The 27743-nt window shown below is 43.7% G+C and overlaps 1 protein-coding gene across 4 annotated transcripts in view; it reads left to right on the top strand.

Moving 5' to 3' along the window:
• The window catches only part of foxp1b (forkhead box P1b), a 145433-nt gene that overhangs the window by 65284 nt on the left and 52406 nt on the right, over window positions 1-27743 (top strand). For all 4 annotated transcript variants that reach the window (XM_076752739.1, XM_076752770.1, XM_076752759.1 and 1 more), the window contains one exon: window positions 1758-1927. In XM_076752739.1, the coding sequence (XP_076608854.1) occupies window positions 1769-1927 (159 nt within the window). In that variant the 5' untranslated portion in view covers window positions 1758-1768. The remainder of the gene's footprint in view (window positions 1-1757; window positions 1928-27743) is intronic.

Raw genomic sequence — 27743 nt, 5'->3', positions numbered from 1 at the left:
AGAGTGCTGCTTACAGCGGTGTTTATTTTTTAATAATCCAATGGCTAGATTATTATCTCACCTATGCTCTGTAAATATTCTTAGGTGACAAGTTGTCAACCTCAATTTCCTATCTGTCAGCCTGAGTGTGTGTCCCTGTGGTGTCTGGGTGTGTGTCTGCATCTTGTTTAGATGTGGATCTCTGGAGACTCTGTGCCCGTGCAGTTGAGAGCATATTAATTCGCGTTGGCCCTCCTATTACACGCCTTAAATGCAACACCATAAATCTGCATTTAGTTCCATTTTCACCTTCTTTCATGATGAGGCCCAGTGTTTTAAAGGCATTTATTCTGCTTCATATAAATAATTAATCAGCCAAGTTAATTCGCTTCTGCCTGACTTGGTCAGCTTCATTAACCGCCCTGGAATTGGGAGGCTAGACGCGTTGCACCACTGAGGCCTTGGACCAACTCACAATAGCTGTAAATCATTCCACTGATTTGAGGAATACAGGCACAGAAATGCACCAGTGTCACTGGCACATCCCCAGAGAGAAGGGGGGCGGGGAGCATGTCTGTCTGGCTCCTGTGTATCCAAAAGCAGAGCAGAGGATGCAAAATGTAAGCAAATAGCTGTGCATTCACATTAAATGGTGATTACTACTGCAGTCACCACCAGTATGCTTAAGTGCTTCTTTTGAGTTAGATGAAGCAACGACGTTAAAGACAACGTTGCCTCCAACAACTCAAACTGGTTTATTCGTATTCAGACCTGCATTTTGGTGTTAAAGTTCCAGTGTGTAGGATTCAGGGGATCCATTGGCTGAAATTAAATAGAATATATTTTAAGTTGTGTGTAATCACATGAAAATTAGATTTGTTACCTTTATAATGAGCCTTTATATCTACAGAGGGAGCTGGTCCCCTTCCCGGGAGTCTGCCATATTGCACCGCCATGTTTCTACAGAAGCCCAGAACGGACAAACCAAACACTGGCGGCTTTTTTCATTTATCAGGTTTCTTACCGGACGCCGTTGGTTCTCCTGCACTCCGGGAAGAGGAGAGAGAGGCAAGGGGTTTTCAGTTGGTTGCAATATGCAACCACATCGCTAGATGCCACTAAATCCTACACACCGGACCTTTAATTGAGCACCCCTGAAGGATTGGACTGTTTTCGCTCAGCTTCAGATTGGATGTTTCTCATGGAGATCCTTTGGCAGGCCTCACACAGTCGCCCTGTTTCCCATTAAAAAGCCATTCTGCCGTGGTTCTTCTGGGAGCCATGCAAGTAAATATATCCATTTCCATAGAAAGTGTTTTGTTTTGGAGGTCCAGTGTTTTCTTGGGCTCCTCTGCTCTCACTCAACTCAGGTTGGGTTCCTCTCCGATGTGCGCTGCACCCCAGCCCCTCTGCGGCACCCCTGCATATGCCCCATAATGGAGAACACAAACAAAACCTGAGTCCCTCTCTGTCCTCTCCTGCCCAGTATGGACTTGTCATAGGATCTGCACCGGAAAAGACAAAACAAAGGAGCAGTTCATTATGCTGTGGAGAAGCAGTCTGTAAGAGCGTGTGTGTTTGCCTCATTGCATACGCTACAAGCAAACAAACAAGAAACAGGGAAGCACAAACCAACAGGGAAACCTGCAATAAAAGCGAAATTGTGTGGGAAGGATCTGACAGATGTTTATAGTTTGGCCCCGAGTTAAAATGCGACCTCATTGCTGTGTGTTTTAACAGCTGTTTCTCTCTGTCTCCGTCCCTGTTTTCTCTCTCAGGTTTTTAAGTCATGATGCAAGAATCTGGGACGGAGGCGACGAGCAACGGACCAGCCAATCAAAATGGAGGAGCGAGCGTGGAGGGAGGGTCCAGGGAGGGCGGACCCAAGAGCGCCACGCCATCAGTGGAGGTGACTGCAGCTGATCTCCTGCATCTCCAGCAGCACCAGGTAGACCAGTCCCCCTTTCACACCTGCCTTCACTTTATGGAGCCATGTCAACAGCAGGCCCAATCCCCCTCTTAGTGTCACTTAATATTTAATTCCTCCTCCAAGTACATCTCGTACATAAACACATTATTATTATTATTTATGTATATTGAGGCCCTTTCTGAATATTTAAAGACGGGGAAGTGCTCTCTCAGTGTGATTGTGTTTGGTTGTGAGCGTGTTTATCGTAGCATGCAGCATCTGCATTTTGGTCAAATATTTATTAGGATGTTCTGACATATTTTAAGTATGTAGGTGCCACAGGATTTTGTAGACAGTTAAGAAACCATGACGCCCAATAGGATGACAGCATTTTCCCCTGGCTCATTGTAAACACACCTCACACTCACAACTAATGCCACACTCTGCCGCGTCCGCCAATGAGGTGCGGAGATGCACGCCGGCGTTATCGTCTGCGAGGCCCACAACATTTTCACCATCTCCGACTTGAGGCAAACAGACAAGCTCTTTCTGTTGGTGTCAGCGTTATGTGTGGCACACGGCGGCGTGTTTAAGGAAACAGCATTGAAAAGATCAGTGTGTCTTCTGCTATCTTGGTCTATCCGACAGGACGACCAGGGTTGTTGTCAAGAGCTGTTTGGTGATGATGCACAGGCTCCGCGCCGCCGTCTGTTGTCACAGCACATCCATCAGCGTTTGCACAGAGAGGGCAACAATGCTGCGGCATGGAACACGGGGGACGCGGCACTGTAACACACAGAGCTGAGCAATAATTCAGCATTATCATTTATCATCTTTCAGCAGAATCATCGTGACGTTATGATGATAGGATATTGTAACACAGTGATACACAGTTCTGTTGTCAGAGCTGATGATAACCAGCAAATCCGTTCATTTCTCATTTTGACAACGCAAAGTGTGAGAGGTTTTTCATGAATAGCTTAGCATTTTGAAAAGCCATTGACATCACACGCGACGCAACATGCAGATCAGTGCCGTGATTTAGATGTCATCGTCTTAGAAGTGCACGGTGTGCTTCTGTTAATCGCATTGTTCAGGGTGTCCAGTGGGTCAGAACTGGACGAGATACCAGAGAAGAAGTGTAAGCAGAGTGGAAAGGGTGTGTCAGTGTGCCTGCTGCTCCTCAGTCTCAGTGTTAGGCCGTTAGCCTTCACCAGATCTGCTCTTCATCTCCACTCACCCAGATCCAGACCCCAGTCCCAGACCCCACCTCCCACCCATCTTTTTTCCAGCTCAAAATGAGCATGTCGTCAGTGAGAAAATCACAGCCATACTGAATTCATTACTGCAGTAGTCACACAAAACCATGGATAAAATTTCAATAACTGCAGGCCACAGTTGAGTAAACAGTTGCACTGAAACTTAATTCCTGTTGACTTTTCCTTCATTCTTTGCCAGGGGCACATTCTGATTCGCTCTGCAAAGACAACAGGGTTACAACTTTGATGAATTGAAGCAGGGGAGAGGGGGAGAGGGGGAGAGAAAAGTGTCATGGATGTGCACTTGACACCAAGAAGGGATGGAAACAAAGCCTCCCCGCTAGAACAGAGCCAGTCGTCTAAGCATGGTCCCTGTTTTCTAGTCATCCAGAAAGAACTATTACTCTCCAGGATCTGCCTTGGCATTTAAAGAAAGGAGAACTGAGCAACTCCCTCCTTCCCAATTCATTGTATTACAGTCGCATTTTCTGCCCTCTGCTTTCTACATAGTAAATAGCAAGCGGTTTGCGCTTTATGCCTTTTGAACAAATCCAGTGGTTAATTTCTGTGGCCCCTGGTTGGAGTTGAAACAGAGGGAGGCGTATTAATTGTTGTATGTGATAAATGGCGCGTGGATGGGGACGAAGGACGAGATGTCTCACTCTCAGTGGCTGACACTGGGCTTTGATAGGCTACTTACCAGGGTAGTGTTACCGGGAAGGCAGACAGGCAGGCAGGCAGTCTTTTTATTCTCCCATTAGACTAACCCAGGATTTTCACTCATGCACCATGAACCATGTTAATTGTCCCCAGGGCATTACAATCTTCGCTCAATTACTTGATAACTTTTTACTTTTGTGGCATTTCACAGTCTTTCTTTTAAGTTTTATTTGCAGCTTGCACTAATACGCCTCTAACTGACACACTGAGGGTTTTTCTTCTTTTTTTTTTTCCTGCATTCTTTGTTCTCCACAACATCCAAGATGCTATTACCCCTTTAGGTGATGCAAAAATCAATCTAAAATCTTCTCAGACTCAAAGTGCAAATGTCTGAGAGTCCCCCGAGTGAGCGGGAACAACAAACCTGGCAGTGGCATATCATTTATTCTTATTAGGGAACATAACTATGAAAGACAGTCCTCATTAATAAAGATGGGGGATGAAATAATTGTAATCTGTTTGATCATCTTGATTCTGACAGGGGAATTCATCTTGTGGACTAGTCAGATTTGGGGGAAGTGGACCATAAGCTTGATTTAAGCATCTCTATTAGTAAGTCAAATACTGTCTGTTAAGAAGAAAGGATGAAAAGAAGAGAGCTGCCTCTTCTTTTTCTCTGAGATGCTGTGGAAATTTAGCAGATTTCACTTTTTGAGGAACTCAAAGTGATACATGTTGTGTTGTAACGGTTAGAGGTCGAGGTTAGAAATGTTTGTTGTGTGTATTGTAGCTTTTCTGAGCTGTGCTCACTCTGCAGTTGCTTGTGCACAATATCCATATGAGTATTTCTTTCATAACATATGTGTTTGGCCCCAGAACATGAGCATGTTTATTTTCTCTGTGTTTTGTTTGTGTTGCAGAAGTTGTGGTTTTAACGTTATCCTCATGAGGAAGTGAAGATACTGTAGGAGAGAAAAAAAACAACAAAAACAATAGTATGAAAGAGGAGTGTTTTGCAATAACCTGTTTTGTGATTTACAATGATTTTGCAACAGGAAGTAGTGTTGTGTCGCTGTGCTCGTCTAATAAACACGCAGTGACGGTGGTAATGTTAGGGGCTTTGTATTAGCTGTGGAGCGGCTGTCATAGGACGCTGAACTCCCCGCACGTATTTCCTGTGATATATGGTCAATTTCAGCAGAGCATTTATAACATCTCACATGTTTAACCATGCAAGTGATTCCTTCTCTCGAAATTTGCTTCAACTGATACAACTGTAGAGCATTAAATATTAATATCCTGTCTTTTAGAAGAGCCCTTTTAATCAAGTTAGAGCAATTTCTAAAATATCATCCTGTCTCTTTCTTTCAATGATACTGTACAAATATACCCCAACAATATCTCAAAAGAAAAAAATTAAACAGGGATGAATAATTGCTTCTCTTTTATTGCATACACATACATCCATTCTGTAAAACAAGTGCCTTTAAAGCTTTGTTACATATCGCAAGATAAGGCCAGCCAATTATTTTTCTTCTTGCCCTCTGCGTGTGCGGTTGATGTGTCCGTCGTGTTGCGTGTGCAGAGAGGAGAGAGTGACACGCAGAACAGTGGCCGCAGAAAGAGCTGAGCGGGCACAGGTTTCCTGTTTGCATAATGCAAGGCTTACATGGTCCCTTGTGCAGGCTGGAGAAGGTGGAAATGCACATCTTAGCCACCGTCACCGAGCCCTGCTCAGCCAAGCTTCAGGGGGAAGTGCTAGGTGATAAGCCTTGCTATTGCAGAGCACTCAGACAGGCACACACCCGGAGACACACACAGATATACAGTACACATACGAGCACATGCGTGCTGAGACAGAATAGAGGCCCAAAGGCCAGGCCTGCCAGCGCAGGGCCTGCTGGTTTCTGGCGTCCAGTCCACATTATGGGTTAATGGTCAGACTGAGAGCGTTAACAGCGTCAGGTCAGAGAGGAGGTCAGAGAGCATTTGCTGCCTCAGATCTCTCCTAATCGGCATGTACTCTGCCTCAGAGCTGAGGGCAAGAGGGAGGCAGTGCTTCGCCTGGATTGAAATCTGGTGTTTCACAAGAAGAACGCGGCCTTATCGTCGCACTTCTGAATTGAATTCATGACAAAATCTCTGCATTTGCTCCACTGCAGAATTGCATATCTGTGCTGTGCAGTGCTGAATATTTGACGTGTGTGATAAAGGCTTCTTTGCCCTGGGTGCCTTTTGACCAATAGCTGTGGTGCATTATCCTACTGAGTGTGCGCTTCCTTCCTGAGCCATGTCATCTAGTCGATGCACACACACAGTTTGTGCAAGTGTGCATCCGCCGAGTGGATCGCACTGAAAGCATGTGAGTCCACACGGTGCTCCTCCGTCTCTGGGAGCTCTCAGGTATCTTCATGTGTACTGTTCATATTGTCACAGGAGGCCAAGCAGAGGCTCCAACTTATTGGAAAATCTGGCGGAGAGGATAACATCAGTGTTATGACACTGCATATTGCCCTAAATTGCTTTATTGGTAAAATGATAGTGCTCGTCCAATTTGAATAATTTTATGGAATCCCTCACAGAACAGTTTAATTATGTTATCACACAACTGGCAACATCTGTCTTTATACCACAGCACATGACAGTTTTATTACAGGCTGAATTTCTTTGCTGGTTCTGGCAATTGATGTGTGATCTGATTAATAATCACACAGATGGAGGTGAAAATTGAACAGTGATGCGCTGCTATGTCGAAAAAAGGGGGAAATAATTATAAAAGGAAGAAAAAAAAGAAAACACACCGCCTGTGTCTCGGAAAATATCAGGACTGTTTTTGCTCCGGCTTGAGCTTCTCTCACTTGAACCATATTGCTTTCTTGAACACAGTTACATGCATCTTTTTTATCGGAAGAAGAATCTGTTTAGTCTAGGTGCAACTTTTTAAATCGTTTTGTCACTCAGGTTTTGTTAGTGAGGTTTAGGGAGGTAAACCACCCAGCACCTCTCCTTTGTCTTATGGAGGCCTTCCAAGACAGCCAGCCTATGAACTCATCCATTTTGTTGAGTCTACCTCCAGCCGCCGCTCCCCAACTGGGAAGAGATGAAGCACAGGTTGCATGCGTGCCGAAGCCATAGTTTAAAATAGTTGACTGTTGCTCCGGTCGACATCCTGTTTACACACCCTGCTTATGTGGGCAGCAGGAGGGGGATCACAGGAGTTGTTTGACATTGTGGTAATCAAAATGGACGAGTACTCACTTGCGCGCGCGAACACACACACACACACACACACACACACACACACACACACACACACACACTCACACACTCATCTTACATCCTAGTTTCCATTTCATTCCACCACAAGGTGAAAGAACCAAAGTGCCTTAACATGCATTTAAGTAATGTGAGTATTACATTTACAGTAACATGAGAGTCACCAGCTGCTGAATGATAGAGATTTAGCATTGCACTCCTATGACCATGTCGGCATCACATCAACAGTTTAAAAATGGAATCCCTTTTTTATTCTACACATTCTTCTCCCTTGTCAAACCTGCCATCTACATTACTCACAAACTGGGGAGATTCAGGTGTGCTAGCAGCAGCTAACAGAGCCTCGAGTAGAGGTGAGGAGCAGCGACAGACGTCCATCTAACTCCACACCCTCAGATTTTTTCATTTTCAAAGTTGTCTTCAGCCCCAGCTGACGCTGATTGAAGTGACATCACTAAAGGCAATTTGGTCAACAGTTTTTAAATGTGCTTAATATATACATTTTGATTGGATAAGATTGTAATGTAGGAGTACTCCTGGCCTGTAAGCAGACTTCGATATGTAAAATCAGTACCTGACTGTGTCTGGGGCACATTTCATTGTTGAAGAAAGCGGTCCATTTTCTCTGTCCACTCTAAACACAAAGCCAGCGAGTTATGATTCATCCACTCTGAAGGAAAGCAGGAAAAAAATCAGTGGCTTTCTGTGGAGAGAAGGCCAAAATGGAGACAAACAGATGCCTTTTCAGATTTAGCAGGTCAGTGATCCAGTTAATATAAGCACGTTTCTGATCAGTTAATCAGGTTTTTGTCTGCATATTTACATGAGAAGGATTGACAGAAATGTGTCAAAGACTCAAACACGAGCACACAGTGAAGAAGAAACTGTGCTAACAGTCTACAGTCCGTCCACTCACTGCGCCATCAATCACAACGCTCCAGCTAAACAAACAAACCTCTTAATACTCCAGTTGCATACAAACTGTGGTTTCAGAATAATCAAATGGTTGCAGAGCATGTAAACGCATCATCTGATTCCCAGGCCCAAACTGATTTCTCATATTAATCTGGTTCCTTGTCTGTGTTTGTGTGTGTATGTGTGTGTGTGTGTGTAAACATAATCCAAGACAACCTGATTCTGCATCCTCTAAGGCCTGATATGCTGCGTGTCCCCGTGGACGATGTGTAGATGAGGAAACCTCTCAAGGATATGTGCACGTACAAATGCCTCCCATGTAAATGCTGCAAGTATATGCTGGTATCATTAGGTAGAGTGAAGTGGTTCTCATTGTGTGGCGCCCTGATGGTCTTTGATGGCCACGGTCTGCGTGTTTGTGCTGAAGTGGGCAACTCTAAACTTTGAGCAGGTGTCTGAAGCAGCTGGCTGGAGGCAGACAGGGAAACACGTCTGCTTCAGTTCAGTATTAAATGGCTTAGAGAGAGGCCTCGGCTAGCCAGAGGACTAATGCATCCTCAATGTTTTATTTAAAGTAGTGCCAACAACTGCTTCTGAATGCTCCACATCAAGACGCACACACAAATCATCACACACACACACACACACACAGAGGCACACAGAGTAATTTTGCGCTGTTTAGCTGAACAACTTGTGTGTTTAGCGTTGTAAATAAGTAACCGTTTTAACAGGGCCTCAGGAGACTGTGGTTGGGAAAGTACATACTCAGACATGACTGGCTTTAATAGCCATTGTCAAAACACTGTTTCAACAAAACCCTTTCTTCACCCGAATGGAATGTTTACATGTAGTTGAATAATAATGCCATTTTAAGGAGAAGCTATTCTTTAAGGATAGCCAATCTGACCCAATTTATTAGGGATAGACTTAAGGATGCACAATTCCTCTTGGGAAAACATTCAAGCGCGGGGCCTATTCATTTTTAATGAGAGCACTACTTTAAAAACTTCATAGAATTAATATGTATCAGTGAAGTCTTTCCTGTGCAGAAAACTTCAGGGTAATTAATATTCATAGGCTGTGCTTGTTAACACCCCCAATGCTAGTGCAATGTAGATCCAATTAACATAGAATGGACCCCAAGGATTTGGGCAGATAAGGGTTAAATGAGCTATTGAAATTGAAACTGGGACTGTCTCCTCTTAAAACACTTATTTGTTTCAATAAGCCCTAATCCTTGTTGCAGATTAAGGCATCTTTTGGGTGCACATGCGAATGGCTACAAAGGTAGAGTCACTCGCTAGACTTTGTGGAGACTCCGTATGTGCATGCAAAGTGTCGATGTGTGTGCGCGTGCGCCTGTGTGTGCATGACACATGCAAGCATGTGCACTTGCTTGTATACATGTATGCATAGAGGGCATCACCTACACAGCCAGGCTAATGTGAAAACCCTGTAGTGAGTCTGGCTTTTATATCTTATTCATAATCTCTTGACACAATGTGGGTAATAGGCATCAGTGTTCATTCTCGGCGTCAGCCTGGAAGCCCAGGCCAGGCTGGATGACAGAGGGGGAAGTGCCGGGGCTCTAGGTGGAGCTAGGTGATGGTAGCAACATGCCTGTTTGCCACCTGCTGCCGTTTGTTAGCACACAGACTGCAGATGTTGCTCCACAGACGACTGTGCCCACCGTGTCTCAGCTCCAAAAGAACCGGAAGTTAAAGACTAGATTTTAACAGGTGAACTGACTGATGGGTGACGGTAGGACAAGGCAGCTTGAAAAGATTTTTTTTTTCACTGATGTTATTTTAGCAAAAGTAAGTCAATAATTTATTTACGCTGAGGAAACTAAAACTATAATCTGCCTGAAGCTAAAAGAAACTGAACTTTGACCTTTGTAATGTCAGTGAATGTAACTGTCAGATGGGTTTTAGCAGTTAATTATTATCTCTGTATTTTTCATAGTAACGTCAGAAAATGAACACATCAGCACAATGCCATCACGAAAACATCAAGAAATGATGTTTGAAACCATGTTTGAGTGTGTGTATGTATGACGTGTATAGATAGTACACAGTGTGTGTAGGTACAGATAGAATTAGTCATTTTTAGCCTCAAATTGATCATTGATATTCAATTAATCATGCATTATACATAGTATTTTTTCTTCTTCTTCATCTTCTTTGTTTTACACATGTATTTTGATTTGTCTGTAAATGATACACGTTTATATACCCCATATTCATACCACCACCACCATGTCAAGGCTTACATGATCAAGATACAATGTTTTAGTCAGATTGATACATTTGGCCCTTTTGAAGTGTATTACAAAGTGTCACTCATTGCAAACTATGTGACCTATGAAGTAAACCGTTGACAGTTACATACTTATAAAATAATTATCTGATATAGAATTAAACTGTATGTACCTGTCTAGCAGTAAGATCATTTTAGGTACCATTACAGCACCAGTGAACAGTGTGTGTCCCGTTTTCTGTGGTACAGGAAAACACTGACAGCTCTGTTTTTGGCTCGCAGGGTGGAATATGATAAATTACCAATGCTGATGATCAAATGAGCCTTCATTGAAGTAAATATGCATGGACAGCCACACCATGTATAGGTCTCTTAGTGTAAATTTGATTGTTTGACACGTATTCACCCATCAAAGTATGTATCCGTGATTAATAACAACCCCCCTGCACGTTCAGCAGTGACATGGCCTCTATTTGAAAGAAAAATGGCACAGGTCGGTATTCACTGGTGAATAGCTGTATACCATTTAGAGAATGATATGCCATGATGGGATGTCTTGTCATAAATAATAGTGATGGCACCTCCGCATCCTGTGAATGGCATGTGCCATAAATACTTAGCCAGGCCAGAGACAATGGTTCATATAAATCCTCATGCAACCCTTTTCTCTGTACAAAAAAAGATATATATTATTTAAATGGACAGTAAAAACAAATGTTTTTTTCCTCCTCAGTTGGCGGCAGAGAGACCTCCAGAGCAGGGCAGTGTGTGCCACTCCCTCACTGTGGTCTCTGATGCGCTGTTGTTATTTGCTTGTTTACAATCTTTGACATGATGTAATGGGATGGCTGTGAAAGTACTAGCCAGTAAATGGCACAGAAAATAAGACGGTCCTTTATGTCTTCCCCCTCCTCTTTTCTCCTCTTCTCCCACCCTTTTTTTTTTTCTTTTTTTTTTGTTTTTCCCCTGCAACCGGGGAATATGTTCTGCGTTTGACTGAAGGAACATGAGCCTTGAATATAAGTAACTGTTTTTTGCATTAGGTACTCCCTGGAGGTAGGGGGAAAATATCATGTCCCTGCGTGAAATGTGAATGTGAAATCTAGCAGAAAGAAATATTTATGACCATTTTCTGCTTGATTAGAGCTGGATGACATGCCTTAGGAGACAATGAGTGGACAAAAGGCAGCACTGCTGCTTCTGGGCAGATGTTAAAGAAAGAGTTGTTTAGGGAGGAGGGCATACTGTCCGGGGGCTCTGTGTGCATGTCTTTGTGTGTGTCTATGGGTGGGATGGAGTGGGCTGGGGGGTCGGGTTTGAAGCATGGTAGGGGAAATTGAGTAAGTCCAACAGGAGTGGACTGGGAGGCAGATGGAGAGCACTGAAGCTCCATCACTGGTCTTATTCTCAGGCACTCACAGTAATGTCTCTCAGATGCCACAGCTGCAGTTACCATAGTTCCTATGTATATAACTATGATGCATTAAAAAACATCAGCTTGAATTGGACACCATAGCAGCACATGTTTCTATGTCAGTTTGACATTTCTCTTTTGGTAACAATCTAGCAGTCAGTTTACATGTACTGGTAGTCCTGCAGATGTGGTCCACTGCTTGATGTTAGTCTGAATTTGACTTTGCTTTTACTGCTACTGTCTAATGGCAAAATGCAGACTGCCTTGTCTTTTGTGTAGGATACTAACTTCCCACATACTTTCTACTAATCAGTACTCAGTAATCAGTGCATGCTGCACACTGAAGTGTTGAGTCTGCACACCACTAACAACAAGTGCAGTATATTCATTCAGTGCTTCAGACGGCCTGCCTGTGCTCGAAAACAACACAGACGAAACCCAAATTTAGTTTACTGATATCTAATGATACTGAATTTACAATTCTACAGATTCTACATTTGGTCTCATTAGCCCACATTATGCTGCAGTATTAGCGCTTGATATGTTTGGCGAATCATATTTTTCTGAAAAACGCACAAAAATCAGACATGATTATCCCTGCCTCTGCACTTACTAAAGATAACTTTAATTGATGTTGCTTTTTGAAAGTGTAAATCCTCACACATGAAGATTACAGCTTCAACTGTGCATTCATCTTACTTTTGTCTCATCAGTAACTAATAATCATTAACTAAAGAAACCGTCCACTAGAGGACAGCCTGGCTGAAGTGTCTCAGTTGGAATAACAGGCTCCCAGCATGTTGTTTGACACGGTCAGTGCTTTTGCACATCAGAACTGATGACAGAAAGCAGCACTTTTTTCTACTACTGTAAATATTTTGATCCACGTATGTGCATGCACCAGAGGTGATGATGAATTTGAATTTCACCTGGTGAAACGCCATTAGTGAAAGTATGGGACATCAGATTCACACGGCAGTATTTAAGCAGTACTGGCATTTTAGTTATTCTGCATAATACCTTATTACATATGTGCCTTTCCAAAACTAAAATTGCCACTTAGAAACTTGATAGTGTGTGGAATACATCCTCTGTCAACTATAACTTAATGCTGTTTTGTCTGCGCATTAGCATATTTTATACTCAGTACATTATATTAGCATAGATTGCATACAGCAATGGCCAGGGCCAAAACAAGGATTATTGAAAACCTACAGGGCCCACGCATGAGTAATTCAGTTGTATGGATGTGAAACTGCACAGGACACCTGGTCCTAAGCAATTTTGCATTTGCAACTGTTGTCGGTGAATATGCATCCTATTATGGCACTATATGTAGTTCAGGGAGTGTGTTAGCGTGTTAATGTGTTGTCTAACAGTATGTGCTCAAGGCCAATAGACAGATATTTCCCCACTGTCTGCACCTATTGACACAACGTCCTGTCAGATGAATCCCCACCATGCCACGCGGTGTAATAGTTTGGATAATTAAACACATACTCAATGTTCCTGCGTCAGGCCAGGGACAAACATCTCCGTAATCACCACCACGTGCCTATCAGGGTTGTGATGTATCAGGACAAGTGCCAAAATCTAAATAATCAGTTAATTACTATATTGATGCAATTGTCTCCATTGCACTGGCAACCCATCTCTGGTAGCATATTGATAGTGTTTAGACGCAGCGTGTGACAGGGGAGAAGCCACAGCTCTTAGAGCCATTTCCAATGGATCAGAGAAGAACAAAACTCAGAGTATGATTAATTTTTCAATTTCTCTCTGCGGATATCTAATAATTGTGCCCATAGATAGCCAAGGGCTCTTATTAAACATTAACATGCAAAAGAAAAGTTAGAATCAGAAAGATGGTATTTTGGATTGAATAATGTAAAATATCTGTAGGGCAACAGGGAACGAAGCAAACTAGTCCAGGTTTATTCTTCAAATGTTTTCCACCACCGCAATGCCTACTCCTAATTACTGAGCTCTTATCTGCACACTCAACACTATATTTATTTTTCCTCAATGCTAAATGCAAATTTCTCTAACCTTTTAATAACATATACATGTCAGTAATTTTTAAAAGGAATCATTAGAAATGTCAGTTGGACTCTGCCAGGATTGTGTTTTTAATTGGTATGTAACTCTACTGGACAGATAAGTTTTTATTTTTTAATTCAAGTTTTTGATAATTAATGTGAGACTGTCTCCAGCATATAAATGCTTGACTCTTTGATCTGGTAAAGGGAGTGTTGCGAGGCACATGGTTCTTAGTAAAATATACCCGCGTGTTGTCTCCCTGCTCTCCAGTAGAGAGGCGCTTTGCCTTTAAGAAGCCGAGCCTGAGAGGAGGATCCACGTTCGGGTCCCACTCTGTCTCCCTCGCTCTCTCTTTCTGTCCTCCTCCGTTTCTCCCTGTGCTGTCTCCGTCGCTTTGCTCACTTCCACATAATATCATCTTCATCTCAGATAGCTGTGGCACAGGGGAACTGCATTTGTTGATCAGATTTGGCGTGGCTGACGCCTCCTCCCCAGAAGTACGGGCATGTGCGTGTAATGCTTGCCTGAGCCCGGCCATCGCCGGCTGATTGAGTGGTCCTGCCTGTCACAGGACAAGATAACCACATCAGTAACTACTCTCCACTCCTCAGCCCCTCGCCACCACACCGTCGCTACCGGGGGCAGCGCTGCTCTCCACACACACTGATGCGCCTTGTGGATTCATTTTCAGGTCTCCTTCATTCGTGAATGTCTAAGAGCCTGAATGGTGACCCATGTTTAGTCCATTCCCTTATAAATCCATTCCCATCACAGCTATGAAGGATGCACACAAAAGCACATTCCATATTTAATACGTGGACGTATTGTACCAGCTCTCTGCTTCTCCAATGGGAATTCCAACTCAAGTTACAGTTCGCTTTTCTTCTCAATTTGATGAGGTCTCTTGCCAGTGCCGCACCACCAGACTCCGGTTTCACGGCGCGATCTTTTGATATTGCCCTCTCTTCAAAAACATGGCGGCATCGAGGATGGATTGAATTAGCGATTTGTGGCGCATTTATCTCGATCTGAGAGCAATTTTGTACTCTCTGTCTTAGCACTCAAGCTCAATGAAAACAATAAATGGTGTCCTTATCTTCTGGAGTGGAATCAAGATAGGCGCAGGAGGCTGCGAGTTATTTGTGGTTGATTTGGAGGGAAGGTGGGGGGGGGACAGGAAATGGACACCCCTCTCACATTACCTCTCGCCATGCAGCAGGAGAAAGAGAGAGGCAGAGGGAAGGTTTTTAATCAGCAGAAAGCTGTGCTTCTAATGTAAAAGTGTCAAAGATGTGCCTTAGCCCCGCAATAAGTGAAATCTGGTCAAGTCCTGTGTTAAATTGAAAACGGGGCCGCTGGGATTTGGAGGTGAGGGGACGGGGGACTCAGTGGTAGCAGCATCTTGGTCAATTATCACAGTCTCCTCTGCTCTGTGCTACTCTTGAGGCCTCTTCTCATCTGTCTGGCCCGCTACACAACCAGGAACACAAGGGGGAAAAAAAACAACATCAGTGGATTTGAACGTAAAGTGTTTCTGAAATGGTTTATTTTTTGGAGTGAAGTGATGATCCCTCCCTGAATGAAGCATTTTCCCAAAGACACCTTCGCTCTACATCAGGTCTTTGCTTGCTGTGTAACTCCTGACTGAGGATCTGCGGCGTGTGCCTCTCTACCTCCACATTGCCCTGCCTGTTGGAGCATCAAGCTAAATGCTCACGCCACAGCTGCATGTCCTGGCGTATCCCAGCAGCCTCTCTGGCTGGAGAGAAAAGGATCACTTCCTGGCAGGTGTGTTGTGGGGAGCCACAGCTCCTGCCTTTTCGCTGACTCGCCAGCAAGTGTTAAAAAAAAAAGTAAACTAGAGGAGGGAAGAAAAGTTACCCACCACTCTATTTCTACGCGTATGTGTGCAGTCTATTTTAACCACCTGAGCGGGAGCCAGGAAGCCATCACTTGCCCCATATTTTAACCAGATGTTGAGGAGGGGAAGTAAAGCCTCACAAGAGTCTTGCAATCAAAATAATTATCTTTATGGGTGGATGTTTACAAAGTGTTAATGTGACGTTCTGCAGGCGGACTAACTGAGTGTGCTTTTATGTGTTAAACATAATCAATGTCTGTTAAAAGACCAACACCTTTTACTTTATACAGGAACAAGGCACTTTATAGATGTCTTTACAGCTTTCTTCAAAAGAGGGAGAGAACATCTCTCGTCAGCCGCGATCCTTCTCCTCCCCGTCTCACCGCCCGTTTCTACCCACTATGAATCACAGCAGACAGGACAGACAGGAGTAGATGCGGCCTCTTTGATAGACAGTCAAAGAAGCACCGGCAGTGATTTGTAGCCACAGGGCAACAGTATTGCTGTAACCTGTCCTCTTGCCAAGCGCTCGTATCAGATGGAGGCCTAGGTGCAGGCGTTGAGCATATTTTTCCTCATAATTCGTCTTCCACAAGTTCAAATTGTAATTTCTAATTTGATCCCGTGGTTTTATATGTTTATTTATTTAGCACCTGATTGAGCAAGTCAAATTGAAATTTACAGTATGTAGGCTGACGTCTAATAGAATTCCCTCATTTGGCTGCAGGGGAGTTTGTTTTTGGAACATATTAGCTTTTTGCCGCATTCTCGTTTGACAGATGCTTTCTCTCAGGAATTGGTGTTTAATTTGAATAATCACAAAAAGTGTGTTCTTTTTGGTTTGCGGGGACATCGGTGTCCCAGATGAATAAAGAAGTAAATGAGGGGAAGAAAAACAGGTAATTATGCTGAACCAGTAAATGAATGACCCACTGACCCTCAGTCCTAATTGATTTTGTCGAGGCAAATCGTTTTTTATCATCAGTTTTGATGTGGTTTTTGTTTTTTTTAGATGTAATTAATTGGCTATGTGAACAAAGAATCGAGTACTCGAAACAGGGTTGGAGGAAATCTGTGACTCCTCCATTTACCAGCAGGGCAATTACAGCTGGCAGCCTGTGCTCTGTGTAATGATGTCACATCCTGGAAGAAGAGCAAAGACATCACCTCCCACAATGTTATTTAGCCTTATTTACTGTTTCAAAACCATACGTAGCATTAACATACTGTCGGCTGCTCGATGGGATAGTTAGACATGTAGCTATGCAAATGAAAAAGTGGCCAGGGGGTGGGGGGATTCCACAGCAGCTGCGTGCCTTCAGAAATAGCATTGTTCGTAGAGCACCTGCCCTGGGTCAGGCCGTCAACCTCACAAACCGTTTCAAATATGTGGCGGTCAGCATGCGTGTGCCAAGTTACAGTACGACGCTACGTGTGCAAGCGCACTGTCTGGGGTGATGACATGTGCTACTTTGCATGTAAATTCTTTAGCGATTCACCTCCAGGTGAACCCACTGAGAGTGATTCTGGTGCTGGCTTAAAGACAGAGGTGTGTTTTTATGACTAGGTGAGACACGTCCTCTCCAAGGCCCTCAAGCGCTGTATCCCTCTACCCTCCCCTTTAATCACTGTATCAACCGCTCTCATAAACTCCATGAGGTGTGTATTAGTGTGTGTGTGTGTGTGTGTTTGCGTGTGTGTGTGTGTGTGTGTGTGTGAAAATGGCATGTATATGCGTCCGTCAGCATGTGCCCTTCCTTGTTTCCCCATTTTTAAACTTAATCAGCAAAAATAAAAGCCGTTGTAAGATAGCTCATAATAAAGAGGTGATTATTGGTAATAAATACTTTTTATACATACTTATTACAGAGGCAGTTTTCTTCTTGCGCTTAATGAGAGTAATTTGATTTGCTTGAGAGATTACAGTTTCCTAGAATTAATGCGGCAATCCCCATTCCAAGATAGAGTGAGATCTAAGATTCTTCACAGGTCGTGTGCTGCTAGATGCACCCCTCTCACATAGCAGCTAATGGAGTTGAACAGCAGTCTGTCATCCCCCCGCCCACCACCCCAGCAGCTCTATAGCCCACATGCCCTTGGTTCCTGCAGTGCTTGTTGTTTGGGCTACTTCTGCCACCTGCATTTTACTTTTACCTCTTATTCACGCCAGCCGCTACTAAGTACCTCTCTGTGAAAAACGGGGGGGTGGTGATTTATTGTGTGTATGCAATGTTCAGTCATCAATGAAAATTCAACATCTGGGCAAATTACTCACCCAATTGCATTATTTTAAATGGTTTTCAAGTTGCATCAGGGCCCTTTTTTTTTTTTTCTTCCCTGTCTATTCCCTCAATTTGTCGTTGTTACATATTGTTAATATTTCCATCACATGTTTATGTAAGCCCTTCAAGCTTAGTGCATAACTTAATTTGAGTTGTGATCATCTTCTCCTGCGACATTTATTGAAGCCTGCAGACTGCAGGTCTCAGCGCCTAAAGCTGAAGGTGGCTCAGGCAGATTGAGGGCGGCCAATTCTGTCACCACGCTGCACTCCGCATGTTAATTAAGCTTGAGATGGTTTGGAGAAGAGCTTACGCTGAAAGGACTTTTTTCATGACTTGTGAGTCCATAAACACTCCAGAAAAAAGGCTCAAATGAAGGAGGATTTGCACATCAGAATTGTGAACGATGAATGTTATTGGTCAGTCGAATCTTAAGTCCCAGACGATGAGTACTTCTGTTGGTAGGTTTTTATCTTTGGTGGTCGGTAGACTGTCCTTAAAAAACTGGAGATGTTGTTGCCTTAAAGCCACAGAAAACTCCAAACATGAATTTGTCATGGTTGACATCGGTTCCAAGAAATGACACCAAATGTTCAGCAATTTCCTGCTCTTCTTCTCTTCTTCTTACATTTATTTCCTGGTTCAAATGCTCTGTTCTGAACAGCTGCCAGTTGGTTTGTTACAGACTGGGATGGAGTACTGCTCTCTAAAGGGCTTCGCCATTGATGTGTGATTGTCATTAATCGGTCAGGTTACTTGAGAGGGACGTGCCTTGATGTAGATTTGGTGATGATTGCAGCAGTGCTTTGTGTTTTTCAGCAGCAGGTGAGTTTTTCCAAGTTAAATGTGAATTTGGCTGCAGCTTTAGGTGGCTGTACAGTACTGTTGGCTAAATTACCTGCCACTCGTTACCCCAAGTTCAGGCCCTCACTGCTAAATGCAAACCTGCCACTTATTGTTATGTTGAATCATTGTAATGCCTGTAACGTAAAGCAGGTGTCATTTCTCATGCTGTGTTAGTGGTCAGCACAGAGAAAAGAAAGTTTCCATTTTGTTACATCTTGGGTTTGTAACACACACTTTCTGGCTGTGGGATTCTTCAGTTGCCATGACTGCTTTACACCAAAGTTCATGAAAGGAACCTCAGCGAGGCAGTTTTGTTGCGTGGCACTGACACTTCAGCCTGGTGGTCAGAAAACCCCCATTTTTAACAGTTATTTCATTCTCTGCACCAGAAAAGGCAAGCCTGTGTTTTCCCATACACCTTCCACATCTTCCTACTGTGTCAATAAAAGATGAAAAAAATATCCAGAAAATCAGTTCTTGAACCACCAAAAAAAGTGAGGCCTACCATGTGTCACATCATCTGCCTGTGAGACTATAATACATTACAGTCCGGTGTGACGGGTGATGTGTCTGACCCTGCTGGAGATTACTCCTCTTTATGGCCGGAGCAATCCGATTTTTTTTTTTCCCCTCCTTTTCTCTACCCTCCCTTTATTCCTGGCGGCATAGGATCATATTACCTATCTTGGAATGACTTCAACAGAGACACTGCTATTCCCAGGGAGCTGTCTCTCCCCGCTGCAACTCAATCCATAGCCAATTGGACTGGTCTGTGATTTATAGAAAATCCTCTCCTTCGGAGGAACTCTCGCTCCACACACACACACACACACACACACACACACACACACACAATGGGAATTCTTCCTCAGCAGCTCATGATGTGTTAGGTCTCAGGTCAGGACAGTTCAAGGCAGTGAGCACCAGTGGGAAAAGATGTACAGTCGAAAAGCACAGAAAGCCTCACCATAAAGGCTACAGTTCAGTTCTTAAATGTAAGACAGAGAGAACGAAAGCTTGTTGACTTCAAGAAGAGAGATTCTAGGTTTAACGTATTAATGAAATTAACAGAACTGCCTTTAGAGGACACTCGTCGACTCTTAGAACAGATGTCATTTCCAATCCATCTTGGAGGGGACAGTCAAAATTTGCTTTGGGCAGTGTCAGGCCTGTCTGTTTTACTGGGATTATTAGTGGGATTATTCATCCACATGAGTTATTTTTTCATCCATACTGAGTTAATCAACACGCCCTGCAGTGCCGAGGCCGAAGAGTGGTCAGCTGACAACACAGTTCAGGCCCTGAGCACTGTGACGCTCCATGACTGTGGCAACTGTCTGATCACTCTTCCCCTCCTCAAGCACTATTCTATAGCTGTGTGTGGACTACATTCATCTATATTCACTACAACTAAATTGGAAGATTAGGGGTTTTACTGGTCGTATCCCGGATGTCTCGAGTGTATCAATAACGTTGAGTCCTCCGTCTATGAGACCAGGGCAGACAGATCTTCCCATTCTAAACAATATCATTCACGCATGATAAAATCTGCTCACAGTATTCTCGGTCTCACGCTGGGCTTTTGGAAGCGCCCATTTTCCCAAGCACAACACTCCCCGCTACAAAGTGATGCAACACTTCCAACAAAGATGCAATCAGGAGGAGCGCGTGTTTTCTAACAGTCCATCTAAGTACCCAGCACAGTTGGCGTGCCTCTGCTCTTTTGCTCCCACTTTATCAACTTGACGGATTTTATCGCCGTATCCAGTGGTGGGCATCCTGAGGCATCATATGCTCAGAACAAAAAGCTAAGGTCAGGGAGAGAGGGGCGGCTGAGATCTGCCCACTGCATTGTTCCCAGATCGTTTGTGCTTTCGCCTTCTTTTTTTCTTTCCTCTTCTTAGCTCATTTTATCCTCCTCTCAGTCTCATACTTTTTTTTCTCTTTCTCTCCATCTGCCTCTAAATGACACCTAAGCGTTGACTGCTTCTCCGACTGATTTGCCTGTGTGTGACCTCCCTCCTTTAGTGGAGCCATTCACAGGCAATGCTAAAGTAGAATAACTGGCTCTTGGCGGGTAGACATAAGCGAGACAGTGACACGCGGCTGTGCGCTGATAGACTTTCCACTGGAGTGGATTAAATCAGCATCAGGCTAGTGGAGCTGATTACCCCAATATGAAAATGCAGTATCTTAATGGTACATATTTTCATGAGGCAGCCCAGTTGCCTTTCATTCTGCAGCTAATATGTCTATTCTTATGAGTCATTTACTTCTTTAATTACCTTTAGCAGCAGATGCACAATGGAGTATTAATGTGAATGATTTTTACTGCCACTTTATCATACTGAGCCTATGAAGTTGAAAGGCGTAATTGAGGTGGAAGAGCGACTCATGAGAGAAACAATATTTAGTTGACAGCTCCTCTTGTACTCTGGGAGGGTGTTTATGAGTTTACACCACACTAAAGCTGTAATAAACACAGTATTCGTCTAATAATGGCGGGGGACGGAAATGCTTTCACTCAGATCTGCTCAGTTATTGAATCGTCCCAGGAAGTTGTGTGGTATAATCAGACAGTGCTGTGCGTGTGTGTGTGTGTGTGTGTGTGCTTGTGCTCGCTTGCATGTTGTTGCATGTGTTCCCGTGTGTGTTTTTCATGCAGTTTTGTGGGCAAAATGAAAGCAAAGCCTTATTTGCTATTCTCCCATTTGCAGCATGTGCAACTCTGACAATCCATGTCATTTGCATGTGTGTGCTTGCGATGTGTCTGTGTGTTTTGTCTGCAGCCTGTGTACTTTCCTTGGTGTGATTTTCTGATCCAGACCCCTCTGAATAGAGGCCTTCTTTAGCCATCTGTTGTTAAGCTGCTGGCTAAGCAATGCTGGGGAATCCAAACAAACGGCGAGCACACAGCAAACGGAAGCTGTCAGGCCCGCATAGCTGAGCTGACCTCGCCGGGTTGGTGGGGAGGACCGAGGGGGGTTGACCCCTCTGTACCAGGCTCCGAGCGCCCGCACCGCCTGTTTGGGGCACTGTTTACCCTCCCCGCTGCACCTCCTGCAATGTCTGCCTCCCCTCTGCCACATTCTCCTCTTTTCTCCTCGCTTTCCATCTTCCTTTTACCTCCCTCTTCTGTGGTTCACACTCTTATTCTCTTCCTCCATCTGTCTGCACCCCCCCCCCCCAACCCCCTCCTCCCCTTCACTCCACTCCCTCCATCATCAGTCCTGCTTCACAGCCCCCTCTCCTCTATCTCCAGTTAATAACTTTGCTTTCGTCTTGTTTTTCTTACAGTCATTTTTTTTTTTTCTCCAAAAAACATTTGTCAGGGCACCGCATTACCTGTTATGGGGAGAGGGGGGGTTGCAGGGGGAGGTGTGCTGGACAAGCCACATGGGGTTTTCAAGTCAGATTTTGTCTTATGTAAGTACATGTGCTCCCTTATTGTTTAAACGTGGATATTTGAAATGTTTAGTGTTGTCATAAATATTAATAGATTAGTTGAAAAGTGCAGCAAAGGAAGGGAATCTAATGGTTTGAAGTGGGTATAAAACGTTGATTTATTTATGTATTCTACATGAATTAGTTTTGAAATCTAAACACAGACTGGAGAGTGTTGTTGCGAGGGCCCTGTAATGCGCAAGGTTTGAGCATCAGGGCCTGTTTTCCATGTGGAGTGGCTTTTTGGAAATGGCATTAATTATATACTTACTGGGAAGCCAGACTTTCCCTGCTTTGCATTGCAGATAAACGTCTGTATTACTGAGGAAAAGAGAAAGAAAAAAATGCAATTAATATAAATAGACATGATCCTTGCTGCTTATCCTCTTACATGTTTAAAAATCACCCCCTGCCAAAAAAAAAAAAAAAAATTGCATTTCAATTAAAGTGACAAGTATTCCCTCTGAATTCCATTGCTATATGTTTGCATAGTCAACACCTCCCTAATAAAGAACCACTTTTACCTACAGCTTCTCTGAGCTCAATGCCACGGGCTACAATAGCCCATATCATTTATGAAATGATTGGATAACTTTGCTTTCCTGGGCTGCCTGTGGAAGGACAGTACATTAGCTTAACGTATTAGGGACTTATGTGGAGGAGCTGGTGAGAGAAGAACCTGGCCTCCCAGCTTGGTCAGGCTACCACTGAGGAGCAGAGGGCCTTGCCTTTGAAAAGGAAACAGCAGAAGTGATAAATGTCAGGTGAGTTGAGACGTGCCATCAGCCAAAAAGTCAAGCAGATAACCTTGACATTTAGGCCGTCGGTGTCGAAGCCCCACAGAGGCTGCAGAGTGAGACCAGAGGGCCCGGTGTCTTCTGAGCCGGACTACATTAACAGCTAACCTATTAGTCGTGTTGTTGCTGGCTCTCTCTGAGCCACACTCTCCTGACTATTAAAGACTGGTGAAATGTGGCCACTGAGTAAATACACTGAAGTGCAGGCGCGCGCACACACACACACACACACACACACACACACACACACACACACACACACAGTGCAGAAACCCACAAACAGATCCACATCTTGTTCCCTCTCCTTTTCTCTGAGTGGCCGCAGGGATCCGGTTACACCTGCCTGCACATCTTCTAGCAATTAGGAGCAATCTGCTTGAAACCATTTCACGTTCAAGGTCTTCACCAGCTGTGGCAAGAGGAGCCGGACGTTTATAGAACTACAGAGGTCTCTCTGTTGATGGGCCTGAACAAACAGCGCTGGCCCATTTCTCACTGTCTGACTCCCGATGGAGACACCCTGAATGATTCCCCCCTGAACGTTTCCCCTCAGCATTAACGTGCATCTTCTCTGTTTCCTCTGGCCCTTCTATCCCCTTCCCTTTCTATTTGTCCGTCATTTAGAAGATGTGATGTGAGCAGTGTGTGTCTGCCGCACTTGGAGTGATTCTCTCAGATCTCTCTCCTTTATACACACTTAAGTTTGGCCTGTTGACACTGTTTTTGATGACAGTGGGTCAGTGCACTTGCATAAAATGAGGAAAAAAAGACATCTGAAATATGTCAATTTTTGGTCAAAGTGGTAAAGAGGTGCAGCGAGGGATTCAGCAGAGAGCAGACTTGACTGTGTGGCAATGCTCTGAGCTGGGATTTGTACGACACCCAGAGCTGGCTTTAGCAGCAGGAAACCCCAAAGCCTGTAAATAATCCACATGTGCAGACTGCACATAAAGACATCCAGTACTTAGCAGTTCCCTTATCACAGCGTGATAGCCCAGGGACATAAGAGACGCTCCTGCCTCTATTCACTAATATGGTGTGAAAGTAGGTGCAGATAAAATGCCTGTTGTTTATTGAGGAAGTTGCGTTAACATGGGGAAGAGGGTGTGAACTCTGAACACATTTGAAACGGGGAATATAAAAGAGGACTGCAAATGACAAGGACACCAAATTGCACCGGCTTTGTTGCTGATAAAAACCTTTGTCATGTGCTGGAGGGTGTTTTCTAATCAAAAGCACCTGGAGGGTTTACTCCCTCCATGGTGTGTGTGTGTGTGTGTGTGTGTGTGTGTGTGTGTGCGTGTGTGTGTGTGAATTTGTCTATGTGTAAACCCACAAACAGTGAATGTATGTATGGTGTGTGGATGTAGGCGTATATCTCCACAGTTTGCTTCTTATTCCGGTAACAAGCTTGCCTCCCAAACAACCTCAGTTAGCGATTATAATAGGGCCATTGTATTCTTGTATGCTTACACACAGATAAAGTAACAGTCTTTCTCAATCGTTACACTGCTCACATTAAGAAAATATAGTGTCATATATACAAAATAAAAGTAGGATTCTTTCCAGTGGACCATTTCCCACATGTACAGTACAGTGTAGGACACCCTTCTGTAGCTTTCATTCTTTGGCCTCTTATAGCAACATGCTGTGTTCCTCACTTGTCTGTGCTTCAGATGCCGTGTGCCTGTCATCATTTTACAGTTTATCACATTTGCCTGGAGCAACTCTTACACTTGCATGTCTATCAAGCGTCCAGTACCTTTGAATGGAAGATCAAAAGAAGATAAATTCCAGAGGAGGAGGAGGAGGAGGGGGAGAGGGAGAGCTCTGAAATAGAGGAGTGGTTGCTGTGTAAACATCGCAGTGACAGTTCACAATAGGTTATTTTAGCCCAGCATTAGGCCTCTCACAGGCATGCCAGCTCCAGTGGCCTTCTTTAAAATACAAACATGAAAGCGGCATTCCTAAAGGCGGAGCAGAGCTCGCAGCGCAGGTTCTCAGCCCTCTTCCTCTCATTTTCTATACCAACAACAGCGTTTGTCGATCTCATATCTTTTGGATTTCAAAAGTCACAAAGTAAAGTTAGTCCTGCAAGCCAGCACATTCAGGCATGTGCTGTCAGGCAGCAGTGTGACTTAGGCTCATTCGCCCGTGTGGAGACCATTGGCTGTTTTCCAGTGAATGATCGCGTAATTATTGCCCTTGCTTTAATTGGAAGAATAATGTGATGTAGCTGTTGACGTGGACATTAGCAGGCTGTGTTCATTTTCCAATTGATGCTGCAAAATGCCGTCATTGTTGAAACTGTCATGTGGCTCCTTCGCTTTAAGATCAGCACATTAGACATGACCTTAATTCAGCCACAATTATCCCATGTGATGTAGCTCTCCTCTTACCAAAGCACGTATACGCACAGTTCTTGTAAAACTTTGACTTTTTACGTACACATGTGGACACCGTGGTTGTCAAACTCAGGTGTGATCTGTCTTTTGACAGCATGATTAATGCTCTGCAAAGAACCTCGCAGCATAAAAATGTTGGAATATTAATGTACTTGTTAACAGCCCGTTGTTTTAGCAGTGCGGCAGTGCATTATTGCAGCATCACAATTCCTTTATCAACATGTGGTAACTGATCGTCGAGCAGGTTTGCAGTCTGTTTTTGTATGTGCGCGCGTATGTGTGTGTGTTTGCTTTATATGAAGATGACAGTGAAGGATGACTTCCCAGAAATGTATCTTTTCATCCATTACTGTTGACTCAACTGTCTTTGTTCCAACACCCTCAGTTGTAAACCCAGACACACACACACACAAATCCGCCGCACACACATTTCACTGCATGTGTCATCGGTTACAGCGGAAAAGAAAATAGTGAACTTTGTTTACTCTTCAGGGTGCCCGTAATACCACGCCTTGGGCGTCGTGAATGATTTCATTACAGTTTTTTTTTCTTTTGAATTTCCTAATGAATTATCAGTGTTTCGTTGTCTTAGTCATCCGAAGTTTTGATTACTCAACATGTCATTGTTTGATCATTTGGAGATCATCAGAGCTGCTAATGCAAACCAATCACCTCACCCAAATTCCATGACTCTCATGAATGCTGTTTTAAAAGCGGGTAACTTTGCTAGCGTTGACATGGTGATTTGACGCTGAAATATCTTCATTTTAGTTCATTCTTTTTTTAACTGTGAGTGGAGCTCAGAGTAAATATTTCCCCAATGGTAGAATTTCAAAATACTTAATAAATGTAATTTGATTGATGAAACAAAAGGCTTTTTTTGAATGTCAAGGACTTTCACAAATTTTTCTTTTTTTTTTTCTTTTTTTTTACCATTTAGAAATATTGACCTGTTTTTAGTTGCTAAAATGCTTCATAACGTGATGAAAAAATGACAGCAAGAGACAATCTCACGGTATTACGGAGCATTTGTGTTTTTCCGATCCCTCCCCTGTCGCTTCGGTTCACACCATGTTTTTGACTCTGATTTTTCGACTAGATTGTTAGTTGCTCCGGAGAAAAGGCTAAATGTCTGAAGTGTAAATATTGCCGTGCGTGGGTGTGAATCTTGCTCACTTAGTTCTTAGTTTCAATTTATACACTTTCTTTATGAGTATACTTGCTTGCTGGGGGGGTTCCCCTCCACAAATTTCAAAGCAGAGGACAATTAGGCATGCAGAATGAGATATGTTGCTCTAGCATCATCTATCTTTGCACGAGAGCTCAGAGAAAGACAGAGACGGACAGAGAGAAGGAGAATTTATGTACTTTAAAGTTAAGCTTGGTGAAATGCCAGGAGTGTGGCCTCTTTGTAGCCTGTGGTCGTATTTATGCCTCATGATGTCATCCGACAGCCGTGTGTTTGGGAGGGTCAACACATACACCCACACACAGACCATCATACAGCTGTTCGCTCCAACCCCCCTAACTGTCTCTCCCCTTTCTGTCTTGAAGTATTGTCAGACTTTACTGGCACTAACACCAGTTCTCATAGTTACTTCTATCTTTTCATCCATCCACAGAGCTTTCTGTTCGCCTTTTCCCTGTCCATATCTGACTTTCATAGGTTTCACTCACTTGTTCACACGTCGCTTGCTGACTTTTTTCTTTTTTTGTGCCCTCTCTCTCTCTCTCTCTCTCTCTCTCTCTCTCTCTCTCTCTCTCTCTCTCTCTCTCTCTCTCTCGCTATCTTCTTGTTAAACATTCCACCATTTACTTTAACAATTTCCGAACTTCTCAAATAATTGACTGGAGAACTTATAGATTGTCCGTCTGTGAGATGAGCTCGAATGTGCCCCCGACTGTTTGTTTAATTGTGGGAGCAATCGTCTGAGGAACATGGAAAGAATGAGGCCAGTTATTTACCCAGATGGTTTACTGGTGGAGGTGTGAGGCTGGCCAGCTCACTGTGGGAACACAAGGCTTGCTTTTCTTGGTATCGCTGACCGTTTTCAAGACCACTGTGTTTTTTTCCCCCAGCTCTCTCCAGCTTTGTTTGCTCTGGATGGCATGTTTGATTATTTATCGTAAGGGAAAAGGGAGTAGCTGGAGCAATAAACATGTGACTGCACTGTATTTTGTTTTCCACTGAGAAGGCCGTGTCCTTTAACAGATATTTGAAGCAGCCATAAAGCCTTTTATTTGGAGAGTTTGACTGAGCTAAAGGAGGATCAAAAGCACTGATTGGTGTCTTTGTGACACACATTTGTGTGTGCTGTAAGTGCAACTTATCAACAGATAAATATTTCTTCTGGATGGCTGCGCTTGAATTTTTTTCGTCTTCTTTCTGTCTGCGAC

The sequence above is a fragment of the Chaetodon auriga genome, chromosome 2 (genome assembly GCF_051107435.1).
Source record: "Chaetodon auriga isolate fChaAug3 chromosome 2, fChaAug3.hap1, whole genome shotgun sequence".
Lineage (NCBI taxonomy): Eukaryota > Metazoa > Chordata > Actinopteri > Chaetodontiformes > Chaetodontidae > Chaetodon > Chaetodon auriga.
Note: the sequence above shows the minus strand (reverse complement) of the source record. Positions and strands in the feature narration are given on the sequence as shown.